The sequence below is a fragment of the Physeter macrocephalus genome, chromosome 4 (genome assembly GCF_002837175.3).
Source record: "Physeter macrocephalus isolate SW-GA chromosome 4, ASM283717v5, whole genome shotgun sequence".
NCBI classification, from domain to species: domain Eukaryota; kingdom Metazoa; phylum Chordata; class Mammalia; order Artiodactyla; family Physeteridae; genus Physeter; species Physeter macrocephalus.
In genome coordinates, this window is record NC_041217.1 from 68507789 (window position 1) to 68529695 (window position 21907).

General features: G+C 43.1%; 1 protein-coding gene and 1 pseudogene across 2 annotated transcripts; both read right to left on the minus strand.

Annotated features, from left to right (window-relative positions):
* Positions 1 to 554: 554 nt before the first annotated feature.
* SLAMF7 (SLAM family member 7) lies at positions 555 to 13990 on the minus strand. Of its 2 annotated transcripts, none has more exons than XM_007124077.3 (7): positions 13936 to 13990; positions 6263 to 6595; positions 4705 to 4977; positions 4371 to 4487; positions 3340 to 3443; positions 1461 to 1523; positions 555 to 631 (listed from the first exon to the last, which is right to left on the minus strand). In XM_007124077.3, the coding sequence occupies exons 1-7, from the start codon at positions 13988 to 13990 to the stop codon at positions 584 to 586; spliced, it is 993 nt and encodes a 330-aa protein (XP_007124139.2). In that variant the 3' UTR covers positions 555 to 583. The 2 variants fall into 2 exon arrangements, with proteins under 2 accessions (XP_007124139.2, XP_028343889.1); XM_028488088.1 differs by having other exon boundaries at positions 584 to 634.
* A 1900-nt stretch (positions 13991 to 15890) lies between these two features.
* Positions 15891 to 17763, minus strand: LOC102997000 (40S ribosomal protein S3a-like; annotated as a pseudogene).
* Between the last annotated feature and the right edge of the window lie 4144 nt (positions 17764 to 21907).

A 21907-nucleotide genomic window follows, 5' to 3' on the forward strand; every position in this document is an offset into this window, starting at 1 on the left:
ATTGATGAGTCAGTAAATAAATCCATTTCTGACTGCTGTCTTCTGCTTCAGCAGGGAACATCAGCTGGCTGCTCTGAAGTCCTTGCCCTCTTGGCAACCAAACCCTTGGTATATTCCTCATCTCCAAACTCTGGAATGGGAGCTGTCATTCAAATGTGTGAAACTGCATTTACATTTCAACAGAGATGCTTCTAAGCCCTTGCTTTGAGTTGGCTGATAAATTCCCAATCACATTTCCAGGAGGGATTCTGGATTTGAAGAGATTTCTCAGCAGTGGGTAGGATTAAGAACTCTCTCTCTTTTTTTTTTTTTGGCCTCACCACACTGCTTGTGGGATTTTAGTTCCCCAACCAGGAATTGAACCCTGGCCCTCAGCAGTGAAAGCACAGAATCCTAACCACTGGACCACCAGGAAATTCCCAGATTAGGAACTCTTAAGTCTGAAGGAGCCTAAGGGATACTTTATTCTGGAAGGAAGTCAGTGTCCTTCATTCTTCCTTGATGTTTTTGGTCAAGTCAGTGAATTCTTTTGACCATTTTCTTTGGAGCACATGGCTGCTTAGATGACATTCTCATGGGTAAATTACCTTGGTGTGTCTGGCAACGTGGGCTGTGAGTGGGATTTCTCCACCTGCTGGGCAGACATAAGGATGCAGAACACTGGAGAGGAGCAGAGTTATGGATCCCCCCAGGAGACCCCACCATCCCAGACACTCTTCATTGCCAAGGGTACCCAACCCAAACCTCTCGCTATGCTTGCTCCCACTGTTTAATCATTTTGACCTTAGAAAAACTATTCCTCAAGCCTAACCCACATTTATCTTGTTGAATGCTTAGTGAACTCAACTTTCCTTCTAATAATCTATCCAAACCAACCTTTCCTATTACTAGGTAAAGTGCTTTACCTATCCTTATTTTTCTGATGTGGTTGGGAGAGGAGACAGGAAGGTATCCCTGCTTCTGCCAAGTGTGATCTGTGAAGGAATAAGCTTTAAAAGCTTACTACGTTAGTAGCTTGACTGGGGAGAAGTTGCAAATCACATGTAACATAGCTAGACCATGGAAAAGAAGAGGAACATTCTCCTGCCTCCAGTTTACTAGTGGCTCAGAAACAAGCCAGAGTTGTCTCCCCAGCCATCCCTTTCTCCCAGGCACAGCCTAAGCCATGGAACTTTTCCCATGCCCTCAGTCAGGATCCTGCTGATTTTCCCTATTGATCCCGCCTGGAACCTCTCTCCTACTCTATTTGTTCCACATTACCCCCATTTTCACTCCTAAAACACAATTCGCTTCTATTCCCCACATACTTGTGTAACCTTAAGCAAAGGGAATGGGTATCCTGGTGTGCCTTTTAGTAACAGGGAAAATGAGATCTCTGGGGCCCAAGAAATTCTAGCTAAACTTGAAACAGGAAGAAGGATGGGACAGCTAAGATAAAACTCAGCTCTAAAGCTTCTTACCTTTGGGGGTATTTGCACAGTGGAATAAAGTGTATTTCCTACATTTTCCTCTGGTACGGTGCTCTGTTAAAAAACAAAAAACAAACAAAAGAAATCATCACCAACCCCCTGGGTCACACAGACAAGGCCAAAGAGACATCCAGAATCCAGAGAAGGGAAAACAAAGGTGGGAAGAGATGGTGAGAGAGAAGAGAGGGTTCTGGAGCCGGAATGGGGGAGTGGGAAGTGCTCTTGTCAGTGACTGCTATTGTAATTATTAATGACTTTTTTCAAGAAGCTATTGCGGGCTTCCCTCGTAGAGCAGTGGTTAAAAATCCACCTGCCAATGCAGGGGACAAGGGTTTGAGCCCTGGTCTGGGAAAATCCCACATGCCACGGAGCAACAAAGCCCGTGCACCACAACTACTGAGCCTGTGCTCTAGAGCCAGCAAGCCGCAACTACTGAAGCCCACGTGCCTAGAACCCGTGCTCTGCAACAAGTGAAGCCACTGCAACGAGAAGACCACGAAACGCAATAAAGAGTAGCCCCTGCTCACCACAACTAGAGAAAGCCCGCGCACAGCAACGAGGACCCAATGCAGCTAAAAATAAATAAAATAAATAAATTTTAAAAAAGAAGAAATTGCATTATTTTAAAACTGTATCTTGTTTAAATTACTTAATAAATATATAAGATATATAAGTCCCATGAGCTATGAGCCTCCTAAGGTGATTAAAGGATAATTTGAAATCATATTGTCAATGTTGGAAATAAACTTTCCCATCAGTCAAAAGAGCTTATGGAGCAAATCAGAAATGATGACTAAAGGGACAAAACAAAACAAAACAATGACAGCAATAAAAAAAAAAGCTCCTTCCAGGCTGGAGAAAAATATCCTGGGTCAGTGAAGTTTATTCCTGAACATCTAGGACAGTCTTGTGGTCTCCAGGGAATGTGTCTTGAGCAGGGGAGGAGGGAGGCTGGTGATAAAGTGATCAATTTTGACAGAATCCAGGCTGAGTGAAGCACAAAGAGGGGACCCTTTTAAGGAAGGAAGGAGCTCTCGGGACACCAACAACTTCGAAGAGAAAACATAATATCTCCTCTTGGAAAAGTTGTGGATAAGTGTAAGAAGATGCATCCTGATCAGGAGACACTGAAGGCTGGAGTAAAACTGAGATTTTTGAAGCTCCAAAGTGCTTTTATTTCTTCATTAAGTGGGCCAGTGTGGAAAGGGCACTATGACCCCTAAAGAGCAAGCCTAGCCTCGGCTGCAATGATTTTTGCTAGTGGACCTTTTGAAGCTGTCTACCTAGTCCTTGTCTCCAAATTGTCTCTTGTTACTTGTATTTCTTTAAACCTTAGTCTTAGGATTTTCTTTTCAAAGCGTTTTCTTTGAATTAACCTTGTGTTTGTTCACTGCAGCTTGGCGACCCATACTTGGGAAGCCTTGAGGGAGGGCCCAGAGCCACCATGGACCCTCTGAGCCCCCTCCTGATGGTTCCCTGAGTTGCCTCAGAGGAAATGGCATCTCTAAAGCCAGTTTTCTGACACCATAACTCAAACATCATGTCAAAGTCACATTTCTCTACCCGCCATCCTATGCAAAAGGAATTGGGTCTGTTGAGTGGCCATTTTGAACAGTGGAGGGGAAGGAGTGATTCCGTAGATCACAGTGTGAGCGTTACTGGCTAGGTCAGAACCAAATGCTCCAGAGGTCACCAGTTCCTGCACAAGAGAGAATCCATGACGACTTGGGGGAGACACAGGTACATTGGGTTTAAAGGGTTATACATTTTCATTTCCCATGTTGCCCAAATCCATGGAAAAATCTTAAGTAAAACAGGGAGGGCTTCAGAGAGGAGAATCAGGCCCCAGGAAAGATGGGAAAGAACTCACATTAAAGTAAGAGATTGTGTCATACTCCGAGGTCTCTCCCAAAACAGGGGAATAGTTAAGAGTTTCTGGATGAAGGTTCATTCCCTTCTTCTCTTCAATGGACTCTGAAACCAAGTTGGGAGAGAATCAGAGCTGGCTCCTCCTTCCACTGGCCACCCGCATTGGCCCAACAACTGGATGACCCACTTAGGGTGACCAACCATCCTGATTTCCCTGTAACTGAAGGGTTTTCAAGGACATGAGACTTTCAGTGCTAAACCCAGGAACCCCAAGATGAACTGGTCACCCTCATCACTTTACTTCCCAATTTCTGGACAAAGCCAGCCAAAAGAGGAAGCAGAGGACCTCAGAAATGCTTTTACAGTGTTTCCAGGAGGGAGAGAATATCTCAAAGTCTGCAGGTCTTACCCAACCAACTCTTAGATCACTCCCCAATACCCTGAGTGGACAGTATCAGTGGGAACCTGAGAAGACAAATCAGCAGGGTTTAGGGACACAGAGCATGGGGTACAGCCTGGAGAAAGACAGAGAAAGGCTTCTCCAGGAGTAATGTATCTAGATTGAGGTGGGGAGTAGAGAGAAGTCTCTGGAGTTGATCCAATGGAGAGAACTGGGATGGATTGTGGGCTCTGACAGGGATGGGCTAAATGGACGGTGCTGGTTTGTGGATCTCAGAGTTGGAGGCCATGGCCTCCCAGTCAGGGGAGCAGAGTCAGCAGTGTGTGACCTGTGTCAGCAGGAGGGTTACACTAGTAAGTCCCTCTGGGGGGAAGGAGAAGGACAGGTGCTGGAGAAGGAACTAGGAGAACCTTGGCCTTAGGAGAGAAGTTAAGGGCTCAGGTATTCTCTCCACTCCAGAGCTAAGGAGTACAGATGGATGGTGCTGTCCTTTAGGACAGAGATGATGGCTTCTTCATTTCTGCATCCTTAGTGCCTAGCACCAAGCTTGGCACACAGTCCAACATACTGTTGAATGAATGAAGGAGAAAATGCATGATTGAGGGTGAAGACAAAAAAAGTTCATGCTCTACCTTTTCTTCTTTCTCTTCGTATGATCAAAATAATTAGCACCAGTGCAATGAAACAGAGCAGGATGAGTGACAACAGGAGTTTGAGGATCACAGAGGTAACCAGGCCACCAGCATCACCTTTAAAGAGAGAATGGGTGGAGGCACAGGGCAGGGAGAAAGGTCAGCTAGGGAAAATGACCCAACTTCTGGAGGAATTGCAACCTTCCTCCCAGTCTGATGACTTCCCCAGGGCTTCCGGTTTTCACAAAGGGCTTGTTCCCATGGGGGACCAGGAGCTGAAGAAGATATAGGTCCTAAGACCAGGGGCTCCTGGAGAGAGAGGAGAGACAGTCACCTTCACAGAGCTTCCAGGCAAAGATGGGGTTTGAGGAGTTGCTGCTGATGGGGTTTCTGGCTATGCAGATGAAGGTCATGTCCCTTTTCTCCTGCCTCCAGTATATGGGGAGGATGGAGCCACTATGGGACTCATTGGTTGCCTGTCCCAGGGACTGCCAGCTGTAAGTTACATCCTCTCCTCCCTGTTCCATGGAACATGTCAGATTGGTTACACATGTGCCATTCTTATTGTTCTGCAGACCTATGATGACTTTGGGCTTTGACAGGTGCCCTGTAAAAGAGAAATAGACAACCATGTGTGGAAACTATGCCCATAGCCCTCCTTTTTTCTGCATTATTCTTGTAAACCTTGGACCTGAATCTCCCTGGTGTGCTACAGAGTGGAAAGGAAACAGCAATTCAGAGCAGAATTCTCATTCTTATCTGGTGAAGAGAATTATCTAGGTCAGATTGCCCACAGCCATAAAACAACAACAATAGTAATAGAAATAATTACAATGCAACAAGAATGAGCTGCCATTTACTAAGTACAGGCATATGGCAAGCACTGTGTTAAAAGCATTTTAGATGTTCATTAGCTTTATCTTTTTTGGAGGCTCCCTATTCCCCTGTCCTCAGGCTTCCTTGAAGAGACTCACTTTACTCTCTAGGAGAGAACAAAGGTATTGGAGCAACACTTCTGGTTCCCCTCTCTACCTTGTGCTCACTCTTTCAGAGGATGAGCAATTGTTTAATTGTTGAGATGATGAGTCTGACATCCCTCATCTACATTTCTCTATTTACATGTTTGAGCTGTTATGATTGTTGTTTAAATGTGGTTTGCCCTCACCCACCCCCCCTGCTAGTTTGCCTGCAGAATGCATGTCTTCCATTCTTTTCAACTATATCTATATGAAGGACACACCTGGATCAAGGTGCATGGTCTACCTCCTACAAGCAAACCTGCAGGCCCATCTCCTGGTATCCCTGATATTGCAGCTCAGTGAGAGAGGCAGCTATTCTTTTAGCTGGTTGAGTAATTGTTTCATAATTTCATTTTCCCTGAATAGGCACCAAAGTCTAGACTTGGGGGAAAGTATTTTTATTATCCAGCTTTACCAGAAAAAATAAAGCTGATATTTTTATCTTCCTTTCTGATTCTTGTGTCTATTTCTCATTTGGTTAGAATCTTCACGGGAAGAGGTGTGATTGATAGTTATACCTGATAATCTTTCTAAGATAGGTATCACTTTACTCCCCATTACAGATATGGAAACTAAGTTTCAAAGAGATCAAGGAACTTGGCTAAGGCCATGTAACTAGTAAGTAGAGAAGCCAACATTTGACCTGCGTGATTGTCACTTCTCATAACGCCTATCTGCTGCACCACAATCCTTCTTACAGAATATCTAAGAGGGGACTTCAAGGGTTGGCTATATCTACTTCATCCACGCATGAGTTCCCTCTTCCACTTTATTGGCAAGGGTTTATTCAGCCTTTGTCTGAACAGCTCCAGTATCAGGGAGTTCACCATTTTAAGAAGGCAGTCATCCACCTTTGGAACTGATTCTGCTCACCATAGAGACGCAGCTCATACTCCTGGGTCAGGGGATCCTGGAGGGTTGAGCTGTGTATCTCCACACGGTAGACACCTGAGTCATTCTTCTTCAGTTTGCTGAGCTTCAGGGAGTAGCCTTCATGTGGGAAACTCACCCTTTCCTTGTTACGATGTTGGGTCACTATGATAAGGGCTTTTTTGTCTGCCATCTTTGGCTGTATGGTGACGAGAGTGGTTGTGTTGAAGACCCAGATAATGCTGTCAATTGGATCTACTGAGAGATTCAGTGGGAAAGTCACAGACCCACCAAGGGCACCAACTAGCTTCTTCGGTACTCCAGAGGCTGCTGACCCTGCAGAAAGAGAGAACCATAAAATTAACCTGAGTTCCTGCCCTTGCCACCAATTACTCACTCCCTTTGGGTCCTGGAAAGGTCCCAAGAAACCCTCTCAGTCTAACCCAACCAGTCCTGGGAAACCCTTTGGAACCTCACTCACACAAAGGCACTGAGGTCAGAACTCTCTGCCTGAAAGGGGTGACTACAGGTGAACCCACCGCATTCCCAGAGATCTCTGGCTGAAAAGACCAAGCTCTGAGGTAGACCATGAGGTCAGCTGCATCCTTGACAAGTTCCTGTGGGGTGACAAGTGGGGAGGTTACTGTCCAAGCTCCATTTAGGACTCCCTGATTGCTCCTGGGAGAGCTGATTTTGTAGCAGATGAAGAAAGTAGCAGTCTATCTGACCTGGGACAGAGGTTCTTAAGCACAAACCAGGGCACTGGGAGGGAAGCTGTAAGTCTTTAAAGATAGTGGTAGCTTAGAAGTTTGAGGATGATTTATCTTTCTATTTTATGGTGGGTGGGAGTGAATTCAAGATCATCTCCAAATGAGGTTCTCATTCACTTGAATTCCAACATCCTTCCTTGAGTGGAAAGGAAAAGGGTGAATGACTGGGAGCTCTGGAATATGCCCAGGCTACCTTGTGATGTTTAACCTGAACTATCAGGAATTGTAGTAGGGCTTCACTGCTTCCTGCCTCCCAGATTTCTGTTTCACTGCAATCTTAATTCACCGCAGAAAGCATGACTTGGAAACAACCATCACTGATTTTGTGGCTCCAGGTGAAAAACAGTTAAGAATGGCTGCTGAAAAAGCTTCCAGAAGTGGTCAACTGAGCAGCAACCTAATAAATAGCCCATGGGCCAAACCTGGCCTGCCCCGTGTTTTTGAAAACAAAGTTTTATTGGAACACAGCCATGTTCTTTCCTTTGCACATTGTCTATGGCTGCTTTTCCACTACAAAGGCTGAGTTGGATAGTTGTGACAGAGATTATACTGCCTGCAAAGCTTAAAATTTTACTATTTGGCCCTTTACAGCAAAAGTTTGTTAACCGGATTTTATTAAAAAAACAAAAACAAACCTGAGATTCAAAAAAACCTAAGTAACTTTTCCAAGGGCACAAAGCTAGCAGGTGATAATTTGAGGATTTAACCCAATGTCACTCCAGCCCTGGAGCCTGGACTCTTTCTGGCTCAGTTTGAAGGTCCCTTGGCATTTGTACCAGCTCCAGCCTTTTCCATTAGTCCCCTTCTTCAGTTCCCTCAAGGGCTCAGGTGTCAACTCTGAAGCCCTGGGGTCTCATGGAATCCCGATTTACCATTCAAGTCCTTTGGTGACCTTCCTTCAAGTACAAGCTGCTCTACCAGTGCCCCCAGAGTAAGGGAGTCTGGTGCTACCAAATGTTGACTTAGCCCCTTGATAACAGGTCTTGGATCTTGACCAAATTTTTTGCTAAATTTATCTCTAAAAGTACTGGTTTCTCTTCCTGAGTAAATGCCTTTTAGGAGCTGATTCCTCTTTTCAAACATTTTTCCCCTATAATTTATATATATGCATATATACTTTGGATCACTCAAGCCTTTATCAAATCATCCTGTTAAGCTGATTTTCCAAAAAGCTGCCCTCCCTGCTTCTCAAATACTAAGGGAGGATGGTTTTTCATTACTCTCTTTGATCATCTCATGGGGTGTCAAAATATTTCCAGTAAATGTTATAGACAAAATGAGTTTTATTTGAATTTTTGATTTATCATTTAATGTATTCATTCTTTTACTTCAATCATGAGATGGGAAGGGGTGAATATTTTGCAGTCAAATAAAGATTGGATATCACTTGCCCCCAAGTAGGTGCAATTCTTGGATTAGGGCACCTTTGAGTATTTTAATTTTCATGTGAGGTTTGGGGGACATGTATATGGCAAGGAGGTGACAAAATTGTAAGGATGTGGCTTTAGTGTTTTAGCATGTGTGCATGCACTTAAGCCGTGAATAATTAATTGTTCTTTTCACATCTTTATATACATGGTGCTATCTTCCTAGGGTACATTTTAAAAAATATTAATTGTGTGGCGATATAAGAAAATATCTCCAAATTCATTGTTCGTTGTTAGAATGAAATTGGAGGACAATACAGTGCAAATTGCCAACATGAACCTAGATGGAGGATATTGCTCTATCTTTATCGTATCTTCAGGGTGAGGAGAAGAGTCATAGAAGATGAAAGTAGTTCCGTGCCATTCCCTAAATGTGAGCTCAGACGTTAGGGGCCTGCCTGGGTTGGTTAAGTCCTAAGCAGTTTTGTTTCCTCTTCCCAGTTGACTGTGAAAGGGGATCCAGAAAACAACACACTTCCCTTCTCAGCTTCTAAGACTGAACCGAAGCTCCCTTTTCTCTGATGGCTTCTCCACCTGTGGTGTGTGGCCCTACAGGGTTTTACCATGTCTAAGTAAGTCATGCTCTGCTCTTTCAGTCATTCCTTCCTTTAACAAGAATTTGTTTAGTTCCATACTTGTACCTGGCACTGTTTAGGAGCTGAGGGGATAACTGGGGAGCAAGATAGTCATGATCGTTGCACTCATGGAGTTGGGAGAGAGTCATTAAATAAGTAAGAACATGTGCTGTGAAAGGGGAAATGACAGTACTTAGGGAATACATGATGGGAGTGGGGGATGTAACATGACCTGTGTGATCAGAAGGCCCTAGAGAATGAGTAGCTACTAACACCTATCTACAAGGCCAGGGAGGATTGGGCCCCATGAGACTCATCTACCTTCCCACCTGGATCAATGTGGTGAATGTTGTAACTTGCCTCCTCTGCATCCATTTCAGTCCTTCCTCATTTTGTAGCAGTCATATGGTTTGGGTAACTCAACTCAAGCGGTAGCCTTCCTCTGCATAGTAATTAGTTCAGGGGTATCACATGTCCCAGTTTGATTGTATCTGAGAGAAGCCCAGGGCTTTTGTTCCTAGGCCAGCAAAAGTTGATGCTGTGGGAAGGCATGAAGCTTTGGATGGCCACCCACTTACTACCACCAGACAAGCAGCCAGGGCTCCTCTCTCAGCTTATCCCCAGTTTACGTCCTAACTCACGCTTTTATTGGTGCCTTATCCTTTTCTCTGTCCATCTAAATCTTATTTAAGACCCATAAATCCTAGTTCAAAGCCCTTCCCTGAGGAAGTCTTCAACTCTTTCTCACACCTACCCCGTGAAATTCCACCATGAATGTCACTTCATTTTCCCCTTTAAATTCCTCATGAGGAGCTATTCCCCTGGATGGTGACTGGACATACCATTTTGCTGTGAGTTAGCGGATCACTGATCTACAGGCATTAGGTTCCAGATCATCAGGTGATGGGGTCTGGAGTCTCATCCAGGGATGGGTGGAGATGGCCCCTTCTCCCAGGCAACATGCAGCAGTGTAAAAAAGTTAGAGGTCTGGCCTAACTGGGGGTCAGGAGACCTGGGTTCCATTCTGGTTCCTCTGTAGTAATAACTCCAGCAATGAATACTTGGTTTAATGGGTATTCCCGTTCTTGATCCTCAAGTCAACACTATGTGATAAAGGTTAAGCTGCACTTTATAGATGAAGACATTGGGGCTCCAAGATGCTGAGTGACTTTCTCAAGGCCCCAAACTGGAAAGCGGCAGATGTGACATAAGAAGCTAGTTCGTTCCCCCATCTCCTCTAGAGGCCTGCATTCTTTCCACAGCTACCTCCCACTACCACTTTGAATTTCAGTGTTCTCACCTCTCATAGGAGAAAAAGAATAACCTTTATTCACCAGGATTTAGGCAAGGATGAAGGGTGAATACAGATGTGAAAACATTTTGAGAAGTACAGAGCAGTCTGAGACACGGTGGGAGGCAAGAGGGAACGACAGGCAGTAGTGCTATAAGAGACAGGCTTTGAGAAAGCTTCCCACTTTTTGGTCTCATTTCTGCAAGAATGGCTAAAAGTGAGATTTCCCAAAACTTCTTTGGATGGCTTCTCAGTAAGGTAAGCTTCTTAGAAGGTGGTCTGGACCCTAACGCCTATACATCAGTCACTGGCTAATTCACAGCAAAAGAGTAAGTCCAATCACCATGCAGGGAGATAATTCCTACAGCAAGCATCCCCACCAACCTACTTTTGGAGGCTGAGGCAGCTGGGGCAGGAGACACTCTGCTTTCTGCCCTGGCCAAGTCTCAGGTATTTTTGGCACCAGGAGATTCAGCCCTAAGATGCTCTTCATAACAAGAACGGACAACAGCTCCTCCCTTTTGCCACCTGCCTTTCCTTTTGGCTGTCACCTCCTCCCCTTAACCTGTTTCCCCAAGGCTCATGTGTTGAGTGGAGGGAAGGAGCCAAATTAGGAGGAAGGGACACCATCAGTACAGCCAGAATCAAGGAATAGTGACCTAGGAGGAAGACCTCGGCATAGCAGAGTGTGTAAAGCCTACCTCCTGCTTGCCAGCCCAGTCCCTGAGCACCTCTTCCAGTACTGGGTGCCTCTATCAGAATGCACCAGCGTGTCATGCCACCCTCACCACGAAAACCAAGGACCAGAGCATCTCAAAGCTAGGAGGAATTTTAGGGACTACTTAGTCCAATCCCATTTTATAGATGAAGAGTCTGGTGCTCTGAAGATTATAGCGATGTGTGTCAAGTGAGTGGAAGGCCAGGATTAGTAACAAGGGCTCCTAAGGCACGGTTTCCCAAGCTGTGCCCCTGCTACCTTTGAGGTCTGTGGCAGTGCCTCAGTGTATTTCTTGGGAGCTTAGATGGAGGTCAAGGGAGTAGGGGATGGGGTGGAGGCTATGGAACTCCCCCCCTCCATCAGGGAGGCTTCAATTCTATGCAACAGAGTTGTTTGTTTCTGTGTAAGTTTTCTTTTTATAAAAGGAAACCACTGCTTAAAAAAGAAAAAAACGACTTTGGAAACTACTGCTCTTTACACAAATTCCCCTTAATTAATGTACTTGGAAAGGGCATTTACAATCAGTACCATGTAAGATGTACATGGAACAGAGGATGACAAGCCTCCCAATTCACCAGCCACCTTTGCCAACACTCCAGTTCTAACCTGCAACATTCATATTCAAGTTCCCTACTGTTCTGCCCCTCACTCATCTCCGAAATGTTCCTCTTGTTTGTCTCTTCTGGTCTTTTTCAACACCTCCCCAATACCTCCTCACCCACTTTTTCTGATTTCCTTTTATAAACTGTCTCCTCAACCCTACTGTATCCTATAATCATCATAAAATTGTGCCCATTTTCCAGATGAGAATACTGAGGCTGCAAGAGTTGTTCCTTGGTCCCTCTGAATTTGTCCAGGGTGATTTTTGTTTGGTGCATTCACATCCTGGAAATGGAGTTCCCTACTCTTCTTGGGCATTTCCAGTGCCTACCTTGGCCTCATGTACCTGGAGAGGGAAGGAATCTCTGGGGAAGATTCATCTCAAATACACATTCATTGAGCACTTTTTCTGAAGGTACACTATTAGGCCGTTAGTTTGGTGTGATGAAATGAGCACTAGCTTTGGAAACTCAGTCTCTGTTCTACATTTTTTTTTTTTTTTCTTTTGCGGTACGCGGACCTCTCACTGTTGTGGCCTCTCCCGTTGTGGAGCACAGGCTCTGGACGCGCAGGCTCAGCGGCCATGGCTCACGGGCCTAGTGGCTCCACGGCATGTGGGATCTTCCCGGACCGGGGCACAAACCCTTGTCCCCTGCATCGGCAGGCGGCCTCTTAACCACTGCGCCACCAGGGAAGCCCTGTTCTACCTCTTAATAGCTGTGTAAACTCGCCTAAGACACTTGACCTCTCAGAGCCTAAGTTTTGGGCATAATAATACCTATCTTGTAGACTTGTGAGGAGATTGTATGAAAAATGCCTTGGATGTAATAGGAGCTTAATAAATGGTGATTATTATTATATTGTTTTGCATTTGATATCTTATTTAAAACATGACAATAATTTGCAAGTTAAGTTTCATTTTCTGTTACATACTTGTAAAGACCAAGGTTCAGAGGCTAAGAAACTTATCCACAATAATATAGCTACTAAGTCAAACCCAGGAGTTCTTCTCCAGGGCCAGCACTGCTTTCACAGTCCTGTCCACTGGAGGCTCTACGACAATCTCAGATTGTTCTTTCAATCACGGAAGGTATAGCACGCAGGCTGCCACAGCCTCCTGGTGCAGGGCGCACACTTGCAACTTGCACCGTGCTGCCCCAGGTCACGTTTCAGGTGGGCACCTGGGTTTTGAAAAGTCCTGCCACGTCCTCCCCCTTTTCACCATCCCCAAGTTCCCCTTCTGATCACCATTTCCGTTCAGGGAGTGGTTTTTTAAAGTAAGGGTCAGTTCCAGGACCAGGTGCTTCCTAAAAATGCAAACTTTTAACGAACTGACGGAGAGTCTCTCACCCGAGAGTCTGTTGATGCTGAGCAGTTCAAGACGCCAGGTGGCGGGGAGGAGAGGATTGGGAGGCCTGACTTACTATGTGGGCTTGGGCAGGTCTCTTCTGGCAGGCCTGGGGCACACATAAATGAACCAGCACACCAGATCCTCAGAGGGAGACCTCATGGTGGCTCTCCATGAGTTTGATGACCAGAGAGATATTTCTAACTTATGGGGTTCCTGGTCCTTCCTGAGAGCCCTGAAGATAGTAACATCTTGAAAGACTAGAATACCTGTGACAGGCATAGAAAAGTCCTCAGTCCTTCATGGCATTAAATATAAAGTGCCTACCTATGAGTTGGTTTTCTAAGTAGAGACTGATTGGGTTACTTGGGTTAAGAGAGAAAATTCAAATGTTCTCTGCCATCAGTATGATTGTTAAATGCATAATAATTTAAAATATTTTTCTAAATAATACATATTTATATTTACATAAATATAAAACATAGAAGTATATGTATAAATGTTATAAATATATTTAAATTAAAATATTTTAAATAGATATTTCTAAGTAAATAAATATGCACCCGAACCATCTCATTTTGTTTTTAAAATTACCCTCAGAATGAGGGATGGCTGAGGTCCGAGGAAGATGACATTCTTCATCTATTTCATGGCAGAATCCAGATTAGGACACAGGCTTTTCTGATACCCAACACCACTTCTTTCAGCCCTTCGTTCCTTGGGACAGTCAGAAGGGCAGTCAACTTCCAAAGTCATTCCTTCTCCTCTCCCTCCAGTCTCTTCCTGCCCTCTGTGAGTCAGAGACCACAGGATATAAAAAGCAATATTAGATGAGGGAGCAGAGCCTCCTAAGTTGAGCCAGAGGCCCAGAGTGGAGCCAGGAGCCTGGAGCTACACGCAGGATGGGGTAGGCAGTCAGGTAAACAGGAGGATCTTGCTGGACTCACCTGTGAGCTGGCAGAGGAGAAAGATGAAGGCGAAGCATGCTGGGGAAGGAAGCATATTGCTCTTTGGATGTCAGTCACTAAAATGAACCCACTTCCCTCTTGTAGTCACCGTCTTATATCTCTTCCCCTGCCGGGATTTTAAGTAGGTGGGGTCATGAGATTGAGAATGAGTCATCTCAATTTTCCCCATACGGCCAGCTTTTTTTGTTATACCATGTGACCTTTCAGAGATTCAGAATAGAGAACATGGAAGGAAATAGAAGGTTATATGGAGAACAAAAGGGTGGCACTGGGGATAATAATAATATCTATTGAGGTTTGCTAAGTACCAGGAGTACCTGCATTCTTTTATTTATTCCTCATAACAACCCTGTGTGTGAAATACTACCATAATGCCTAGTTTACAGATGAGAAAGTGAAGGCTTAGAGTATAGTACAGCAAAATTAAGAAGTTCTTTTAATCCAAAGAAACCATTATAATAGTAAAAAGGCAAGCCACATAGTGGGAGAACATATTTGTAATACATTTATTCCACAGGGGCCTTATATCAATATATGGTTGTCCAATTGTTCCAGCACCATTTGTTTAAAAGACTGTCCTTTCTATATTGAACTGCTTTTTATTTTAAGATTAATTTTTATTGGAGTATAGCTGCTTTACAATGTTGTGTTAGTTCCTACTGTACAGCAAAATGAATCGTCTATACATATACATATATTCCCTCTTTTTTGGATTTCCTTCCCATTTAGGTTATCACAGTGCATTAAGTAAAGTTCCCTGTGCTATACAGTATGTTTTCATTAGTTGTCTATTTTGAATTGCTTTTATACCTCTGTCAAAACGCAGTTGATCATACTTGTGTGGGTATATTCTGGGCTACCTATTCTGTTCCATTGATTTATATAATGTAATTATTGATATATTATGACTTAAGTCTGCCATTTTATTGTTTGTTTTCTTCTTGTTTCTTCTGTTTTTTTTTTCCTCCGTTTTACTTTCCTGGCCATTCTGTAGATTATTTGAATATTTTTTTAATAATTCCATTTTGATTTATCTATAGTGTATCTTGAGTGTATCTCTTTGAATAGATTTTTAAATGGCTGCTCAAGGCATTACATTAAACATACGTAACTTATGGTTTACTGATGTTGGCTTTTTACCAGTTCAACTAGCATGTAGAAACATTACCCTTACAAGATTCCTTTACCATCACTCCTTAATAACTTATCTTACCTATATCCTCTCCACATATTGAGACCCATATCAGGTAATGTTATAATTTTTGCTTCAATTGTCAAATATAACTTAGAAAACTCAAGAGGAGAAGGAAAGGGAATTCCCTGGTGGTCCAGTGGTTAGGACTCAGTACTTTCACTTCCAGGGCCTGGGTTCAATCCCTGGTGGGGGAACTAAAATCCTGCAAGCCACCTGGTGCAGCCAATAACAAGAAAGAAATGAGGAGAAGGATAGTCCATGATATTTAACCCATATTTTTACTCTTTCCATTGCTCTTTCTTTATTCCTGATGTTCCAAGTTTCCTTCTTTTTTCTTTCTGTTTCAAGATATTCCTTTAGCCATTCTTTTTTTTTTTTTTTTTTTTTTTTGCGGGACGTGGGCCTCTCACTGTTGTGGCCTCTCTCGTTGCAGAGCACAGGCTCTGGATGCGCAGGCCCAGCGGCCATGGCTCATGGGCCCAGCCGCTCGGCAGCATGTGGGATCTTCCTGGACTGGGGCGCGAACCCGTGTCCACTGCATTAGCAGGCGGACTCTCAACCACTGTGCCACCAGGGAAGCCCCTTTAGCCATTCTTTCAGGGTAGGTCTGCTGGTGACAAATACTTTTAGTTTTCCTTCACAATAAGGATGTCTTGATTTCACCTTCATTTCCTGGGCATAGAATTCTATTTTTTTCACAAATAAGATCTTTTATTTGTCACCATTAGAAGTCTGTTTTTTAAACAGATTATTGGACTGGTGGCTCATATCCATCAGTTCATTCAACTTTAGCACCTGCTGCATCTCCAGTAGCTTTTCCAGAACTACTACCTTTACTATGTAGCTCCATGAGTTTTCCCAATTTAAACTTGGGCTTCTTCAGCATTTTTACTTTTCTAACAAAGGCATCATGGAGTGGATAAATAGATTGGCAGGCCTTTTCTGTCTTTCCCAATGCTGCCTGGAATGAATTTATTTACCCTCTTTCAAGTCATTTGCCTGCACCTCTTGGGTCATGATTTTCATCATCTTCTTGCGGATCTGGAGGACCTGCTGGTGTTGAGCATAAGAGGTCTTCCGAATCTGATTGTTGCGTTTTTTAGTAAAACCCGTACAGAATAGACGAAACAAATAACCATAGGTAGTCTTGACATCAATGTGAGCTTCAGTCATGGTCTGACTTTTTTGACCATGGAGCACATTTTGTCATGGGTAAGATCCATGCCATGGAAATTAGTTAGGCAGTTTTTGCCCTGAACATCCTCAGTAATTAGCGTGAATTTTCTAAATGCAACTTCATCATTCTGCAGGTCAGCAAGGCTCACTTCAAAAATATGACCGTTGAGGCCATCAGATGTGATTTTGGTTCTTTGAGTTCTCGTGACTAGTGTTTCCCCAATATTTCTTATATTGAACATAGCTGGTGCTTTCACATCATACCAATCTTTCTTAGAAGATGGGTCAACCACTTTCTTCTTGGCTCCCTTTTTACCACTTTTTGTAAGGTGCTTGTTCTTGCCAACCCTGGGTATAGAATTCTAGATTGACAGTTCTTGTCTTTCAGCACTTGAAAAATGTTATGCTACTCCTCTTGCCCGCATTGGTTTCTGATGAGAAATCAGCAGTCATTTAAATTGTTTCCCCCTGTAGTTAATGTGCTGTTTATCTCTGTTATGAAGATTTTTTTTTCTTTTTTGTTAGTTTTCAGTTGGTTGATTATAATGTGTCTTGGTATGTATTTCTTTGAGTTTCTTTGGGGTTCATTCAGTTTCTTGAATCTGTAGATTTGTGCTTTTTGCCAAGTTTGGAGAAATTTCAATACTTTTTGAATAGTTTTTCTTTTTTTAGCCCAGCATTCTTATTTTTCCTCCTGTCATTCTGAGACTTTGATAACAAGAATGTTAGATATTCTATTATTGCCCCCATAGAGCTCTGAGTCTCTGTTAACTTTTTTCAGTCTATTTTCTTTCTGTTGTTCACGTTGGGCATTTTCTATCTTCAAGTACACTGATTCTTTCTTTTATAATCTCCATTTTGCTATTAAGCCCATCAAATGACTTTTAAATTTCATTTACTGTATTATTCACTTCTAAAACTTCCCTTTGTTTCTTCTTCATATACTCTGTTCTTTTGCTGAGACTTTCTAGTGGTTTTGTCTTTTTTTCATTTCCAGGATTTTATAATTACATGTTGAAGCATTTTTATGATGGCTGCTTTAAAATCCTTGTTAGATAATTCCAACATCTGTCATCTTGGTTTTGGTGCCTATTGATTGCCTTTTCTTCATTCAAGTTGATATTTTCCTGGTTTTTGGTATGAGGAGTGATTTTTGACACTGTGGTGGTGGGGTAGGTGATGTTATTACCACTGGGTGGTTGTGAAAATCCAAATTTTCCCTTGTCCTTGCTCAATAACACCCCAAGCAAGAGAGGGAAGTAGTGCTTCATTACTTCAGGGTGGGAATGGAAGTTCAGTCTTCCCACTCATCCTTTTCTGATGTCACCCCAGTTGGGAAGAGGAGGGATTCCTCCTTACTGCCAAGAGACTTGGAGGTCTAAGCCTTCCTCTTGGCCTTGCTGATGGTGTGGCGTCCCACATTTTTCCAATGGCATTTGTCCAGAATAAGGTGATTATTGCCCAAAGGCTTCTGTCTTGCTAGGCCATCTCTTTTCTTATCCTTTGCCAAGAGAGAGAAGAGTTCTCTTGGGATTGGCATTTCTGGGTTACAGACTTGTTTAACACACAGCCCAAGGTATATACATGACAAAAAGGAAACCCAGGGAACTAACCATCATGTCATTCCTTGGATCTTGAGGTCCCTAACCAGCACTTCCTCTCTCCACCTTTTAGAATCTTCTTGTGTTTGTGTTTTATATATAATGTCCAGGGTTTGTATCTGTACTTGGAAAAGTAGAGAGAAATGTGCCCACCTCATCTTCTCTGGAATGAGTAGTCTGATCATGTGTTTTTATAGCCTTTCTAATCTATCAATTTTCTATCTTTCTCTCATTGAAATAATGGTGGAATCTTTAAAAATGACTTCTTGTTAATTGGTAAAATCTCAGAAGATTTAATAAAAACTTGGTAAAATTCAATACTCACTCATAATTGCAAAAATTTGTAGAAAACTACAGCAAACATCATATTTAGGTAGTGAGCCTTTAGAAGCAATATTATCAAAGTCAGAAATAAGGCAAGAATTTCTCCAGTTACTGCTACTATTTATTAATTAACTGGTGTCTTGGCCAAAGCAATGAGACAAGAAAAATAAAAATGTATGTGGATTAGAAAAGGAGACACAAATTATCATATTTTTAGATCACATTACTGCTGATGTAGAAAATCCAAAGGAATCTGCAGGCAAATTATGAGAACTAATAAAAGAGTGAACAGGACTCCAGCAAACAACCATATTGTATACAAGATATTTTTCTAACTTGGCTCACAGGTTAACACTTGTTTACTAATCTTGACATAGTTCAAGATTACCTCCTAGTAAGTCCTCAGTAAACATTAGCTATTATTTTAATTATAATTCATTTAAAATAGCTTCTAATCAGTTATAAAGAGCCAGGCCTTGGGCTGTAAGCATAAACAGATGAAGTCCCAGTCTTTTTCTTTTTTAAAGTCTTTATTGAATTTGTTACAATATTGCTTCTGTTTTTATGTTTTAGTTTTTTGGCCGGGAGACATATGGAATCTTAGCTCCCCGACCAGGGATCGACCCGCACATCATGCATTGGAGGGCAAAGTCTTAACCGCTGGACTGCCAGGGAAGTCCCCTAGTCCCAGTCTTTATGTGAGGAATGCTGGTGAGCCATATGCCTGCTGTGCGTCTCCACTGTCCCTCTGCCCTCTGTGTTGATGTTCCAGCTCCCTCCCCACTGCAGAAAAGCCACCTGACCCCTTCAGGTAGGCCACAGCACTCCTAACTGATGCCTTATCTCTGATTCCCTAACTCTTTGCTGCTATCTGCTGGCACAGATATGTGTGCCATGTGCCAGGCTTAGGTAAGAGGGATGGGGGAGGTAGGTGGGAGATTGAGGGTGTGTGTAAGTTGACAAACATGGAGATGTCTGCTACACCTAGTCTCTGTTTTCACAGAGCTCATGCCACCAATTGTAAATTCTGACATTATAATCATCTACAGTAGTCCCTTGGTATCCATGGGAGATTGAATCTAGGACTGCCCACTCCATACCAAGATACCCTGGGTGCTCAAGTCCTTTACAATCACCCTCTGTATCTGTGGGTTCTAGAAACATGGATATGGAAGGCTGACTGTAATGTAAATCTTTTTCAAAAAAAGGAGGGGGGGATTTGGTAGAAGCTCAACATATTTCAGTTACTTAGCAGCTGTGCAAATTAGTATAAACAGATTTACAAATCACTTTGGGAGCCATTTTGTGGAAATTAAGGGTGATTTTTATATAAAATACTATATTTTGATGTAAAGAAGGTAGACTGTGTTAGCACATTAAGATGAAAATCACATCAAATTGATATTAAGACTAGAAAGCACACTGGAAGAACTTGCTACCATGTGCCCCTGACAAGCTGTGACCAGCTCTGATCTCATGTAAGTAGTCAGTATTGACTCCACAGCTAAATTGGGCAAATGAATGCAGTTACAGTTAGTAAAAACTCACAAAAAGAACACATAGGTATTGTGATTAGCAAGTGTATAGAAAAATTCAGTCTTAGAAGAGACAGGAGTAAAATGAGCAAGATGGTGGTGTAGGATTTTTTAGTGCCTGTCTCCTCCTAGAAACATCAATTTGAACAACTCCAGTGGCTCCAGGCAGCTTCTGTGACAACAGGATCCTGGTGGACTCCAGTGAACCCAGCCTCCTGGACAACCCCAGAGCAAACAAGCTCCCTTATCTCATGACTATTATGGCCCCAGCTCCCAACCAGCTCCCATGAATCTAAGCTTCTATGAACCCAGACTCCAGCTGGGTCCACGCTACCACACCCCAAGCCGCCAGCCTGCCGCAGTGCCAGGCTGGCCCCTGCAGACCTAGACTTTAGATAATCTCTTACAGACCCAGGCTCCTGGTCTGCCACAGTACCAGATGACTTCCCTCAGACCCAACCTTCAGGCCAGCAGCTGTGGCCTCAGGCTCCAGGATCACCCTATTTCCAGGCCAATCCCCATGTCCCCAGCCTCCAGGCTGGTTCCCACAAAACCAGGTTCCTGGCCCATTCCAGCACCTGACTGGTCCCTTTAGACCCAGATATCAGGCTCATCTCACTGGTACCTTGGTAGCCTTGGTTTAGATCACATTACTGCTGATGTAGAAAATCCATAGGAATCTGCAGGCAAATTATGAGACTAGCCTTTGTTGACTAGCCTTGGTAGCCTTGGTTGACCCCTGTGGTCCTAGAAGACAGGTCTTCCCATCTGGACACAGATCCCAGGCTCCCCACCACAGACTTATGCATCAGACCCACCCAAGTGAACCCAGGCTCCGGGCACAGCCCATGGACCCAGGCACAAATGAATCCAAGCACCAGGCCTGCCAGTCTGCTGACCCAGGCACCATACTTGCCAGTCCCACGACTCAAGAAGCAAGCCCACTCAGGATCTCTGGATCTCTGGATGGGTTGACTGGTAAAGGGCTTTGCCTGCTGAAGCTAGTCTTTAAAGACTGGAAGAGGTGCCTACTTCCTCAAATGTGCAAACACCAATTCAAGGCCACAAGGATCATGAATAATCAAGGAACCATGACACCATCAAAGGAAACTAATAAAGCTCCAAAGGCTGACCCTAAAGAAATGGAGATTTACAAAGTGTTCGACAATGAATTCAGAATAATCTTCTTAAATTCAGTGAACTCTAAGAAAACACAGAGAGACAACTAAATAAAATTAGGAAAACAGTGCATGAACAAAATGAAAAGTTCAACAAAGAAATAGAAACCATTAAAACAAAACCCAAAAAATCCCCAAACAGAAATCCTATGTTGCAGAATACAGTAACTAAACTGAAAGAGTCCATAGAGATCTTCAACAACAGACTCAACCAAACAGAAGAATTAGTGAACTAGAAGACAGGTCCTTTGAATCATTCTCTCAGAGAAGAAAAAACAATGAAAAAGAGCAAAGAAAGCCTATGTGAATTATGGGCTAACATTAAAATAAACAATCTACACATGATTGGAGACCCAGAAGGAGAAGAGGAGGAAAAAGGGGCAGGAAGCTTACTTAAAGAAATAATGGCTGAGCAAGATCCTTTTTGATCCACTTCCTAGGGAAATGGAAATAAAAACAAAAATAAACAAATGGGACCTAATGAAACTTTTGCACAGCAAAGGAAACCATAAACAAGACGAAAAGACAACCCTCAGAATGGGAGAAAATATTTGCAAATGAAGCAACTGACAAAAGATTAATCTCCAAAATTTACAAGCAGCTCATGCAGCTCAATGTCAAAAAAACAAACAACCCAATCCAAAAATGGGCAGAAGACCTATATAGACATTTCTCCAAAGAAGATAGACAGATTGCCAACAAACACATGGAAGAATGTTCAACATCATTAATCATTAGAGAAATGCAGGTCAAGACTACAATGAGGTATCACCTGACACAGATCAGAATGACCATCTTCAAGAAATCTAGAAACAGTAAATGCTGGAGAGGGTGTGGAGAAAAGGGAACCCTCTTGCACTGTTGGTGGGAATGTAAATTGATACAGCCACTATGGAGAACAGTATGGAAGTTCCTTAAAAAACTACAAATAGAACTACCATA

Coding starts and splice junctions, on each gene's coding strand:
- SLAMF7 (XM_028488088.1), bottom strand. CDS start 13,990: ATGCTTCCTTCCCCAGCATGCTTCGCCTTCATCTTTCTCCTCTGCCAG. Junction 4,488..4,704: donor TGCCTGGAAGCTCTGTGAAG/GTGACTGTCTCT, acceptor CTCTCTTTAAAG/GTGATGCTGGTGGCCTGGTT. Junction 1,524..3,339: donor ACACAATCTCTTACTTTAAT/GTGAGTTCTTTC, acceptor GTTTTTTAACAG/AGCACCGTACCAGAGGAAAA.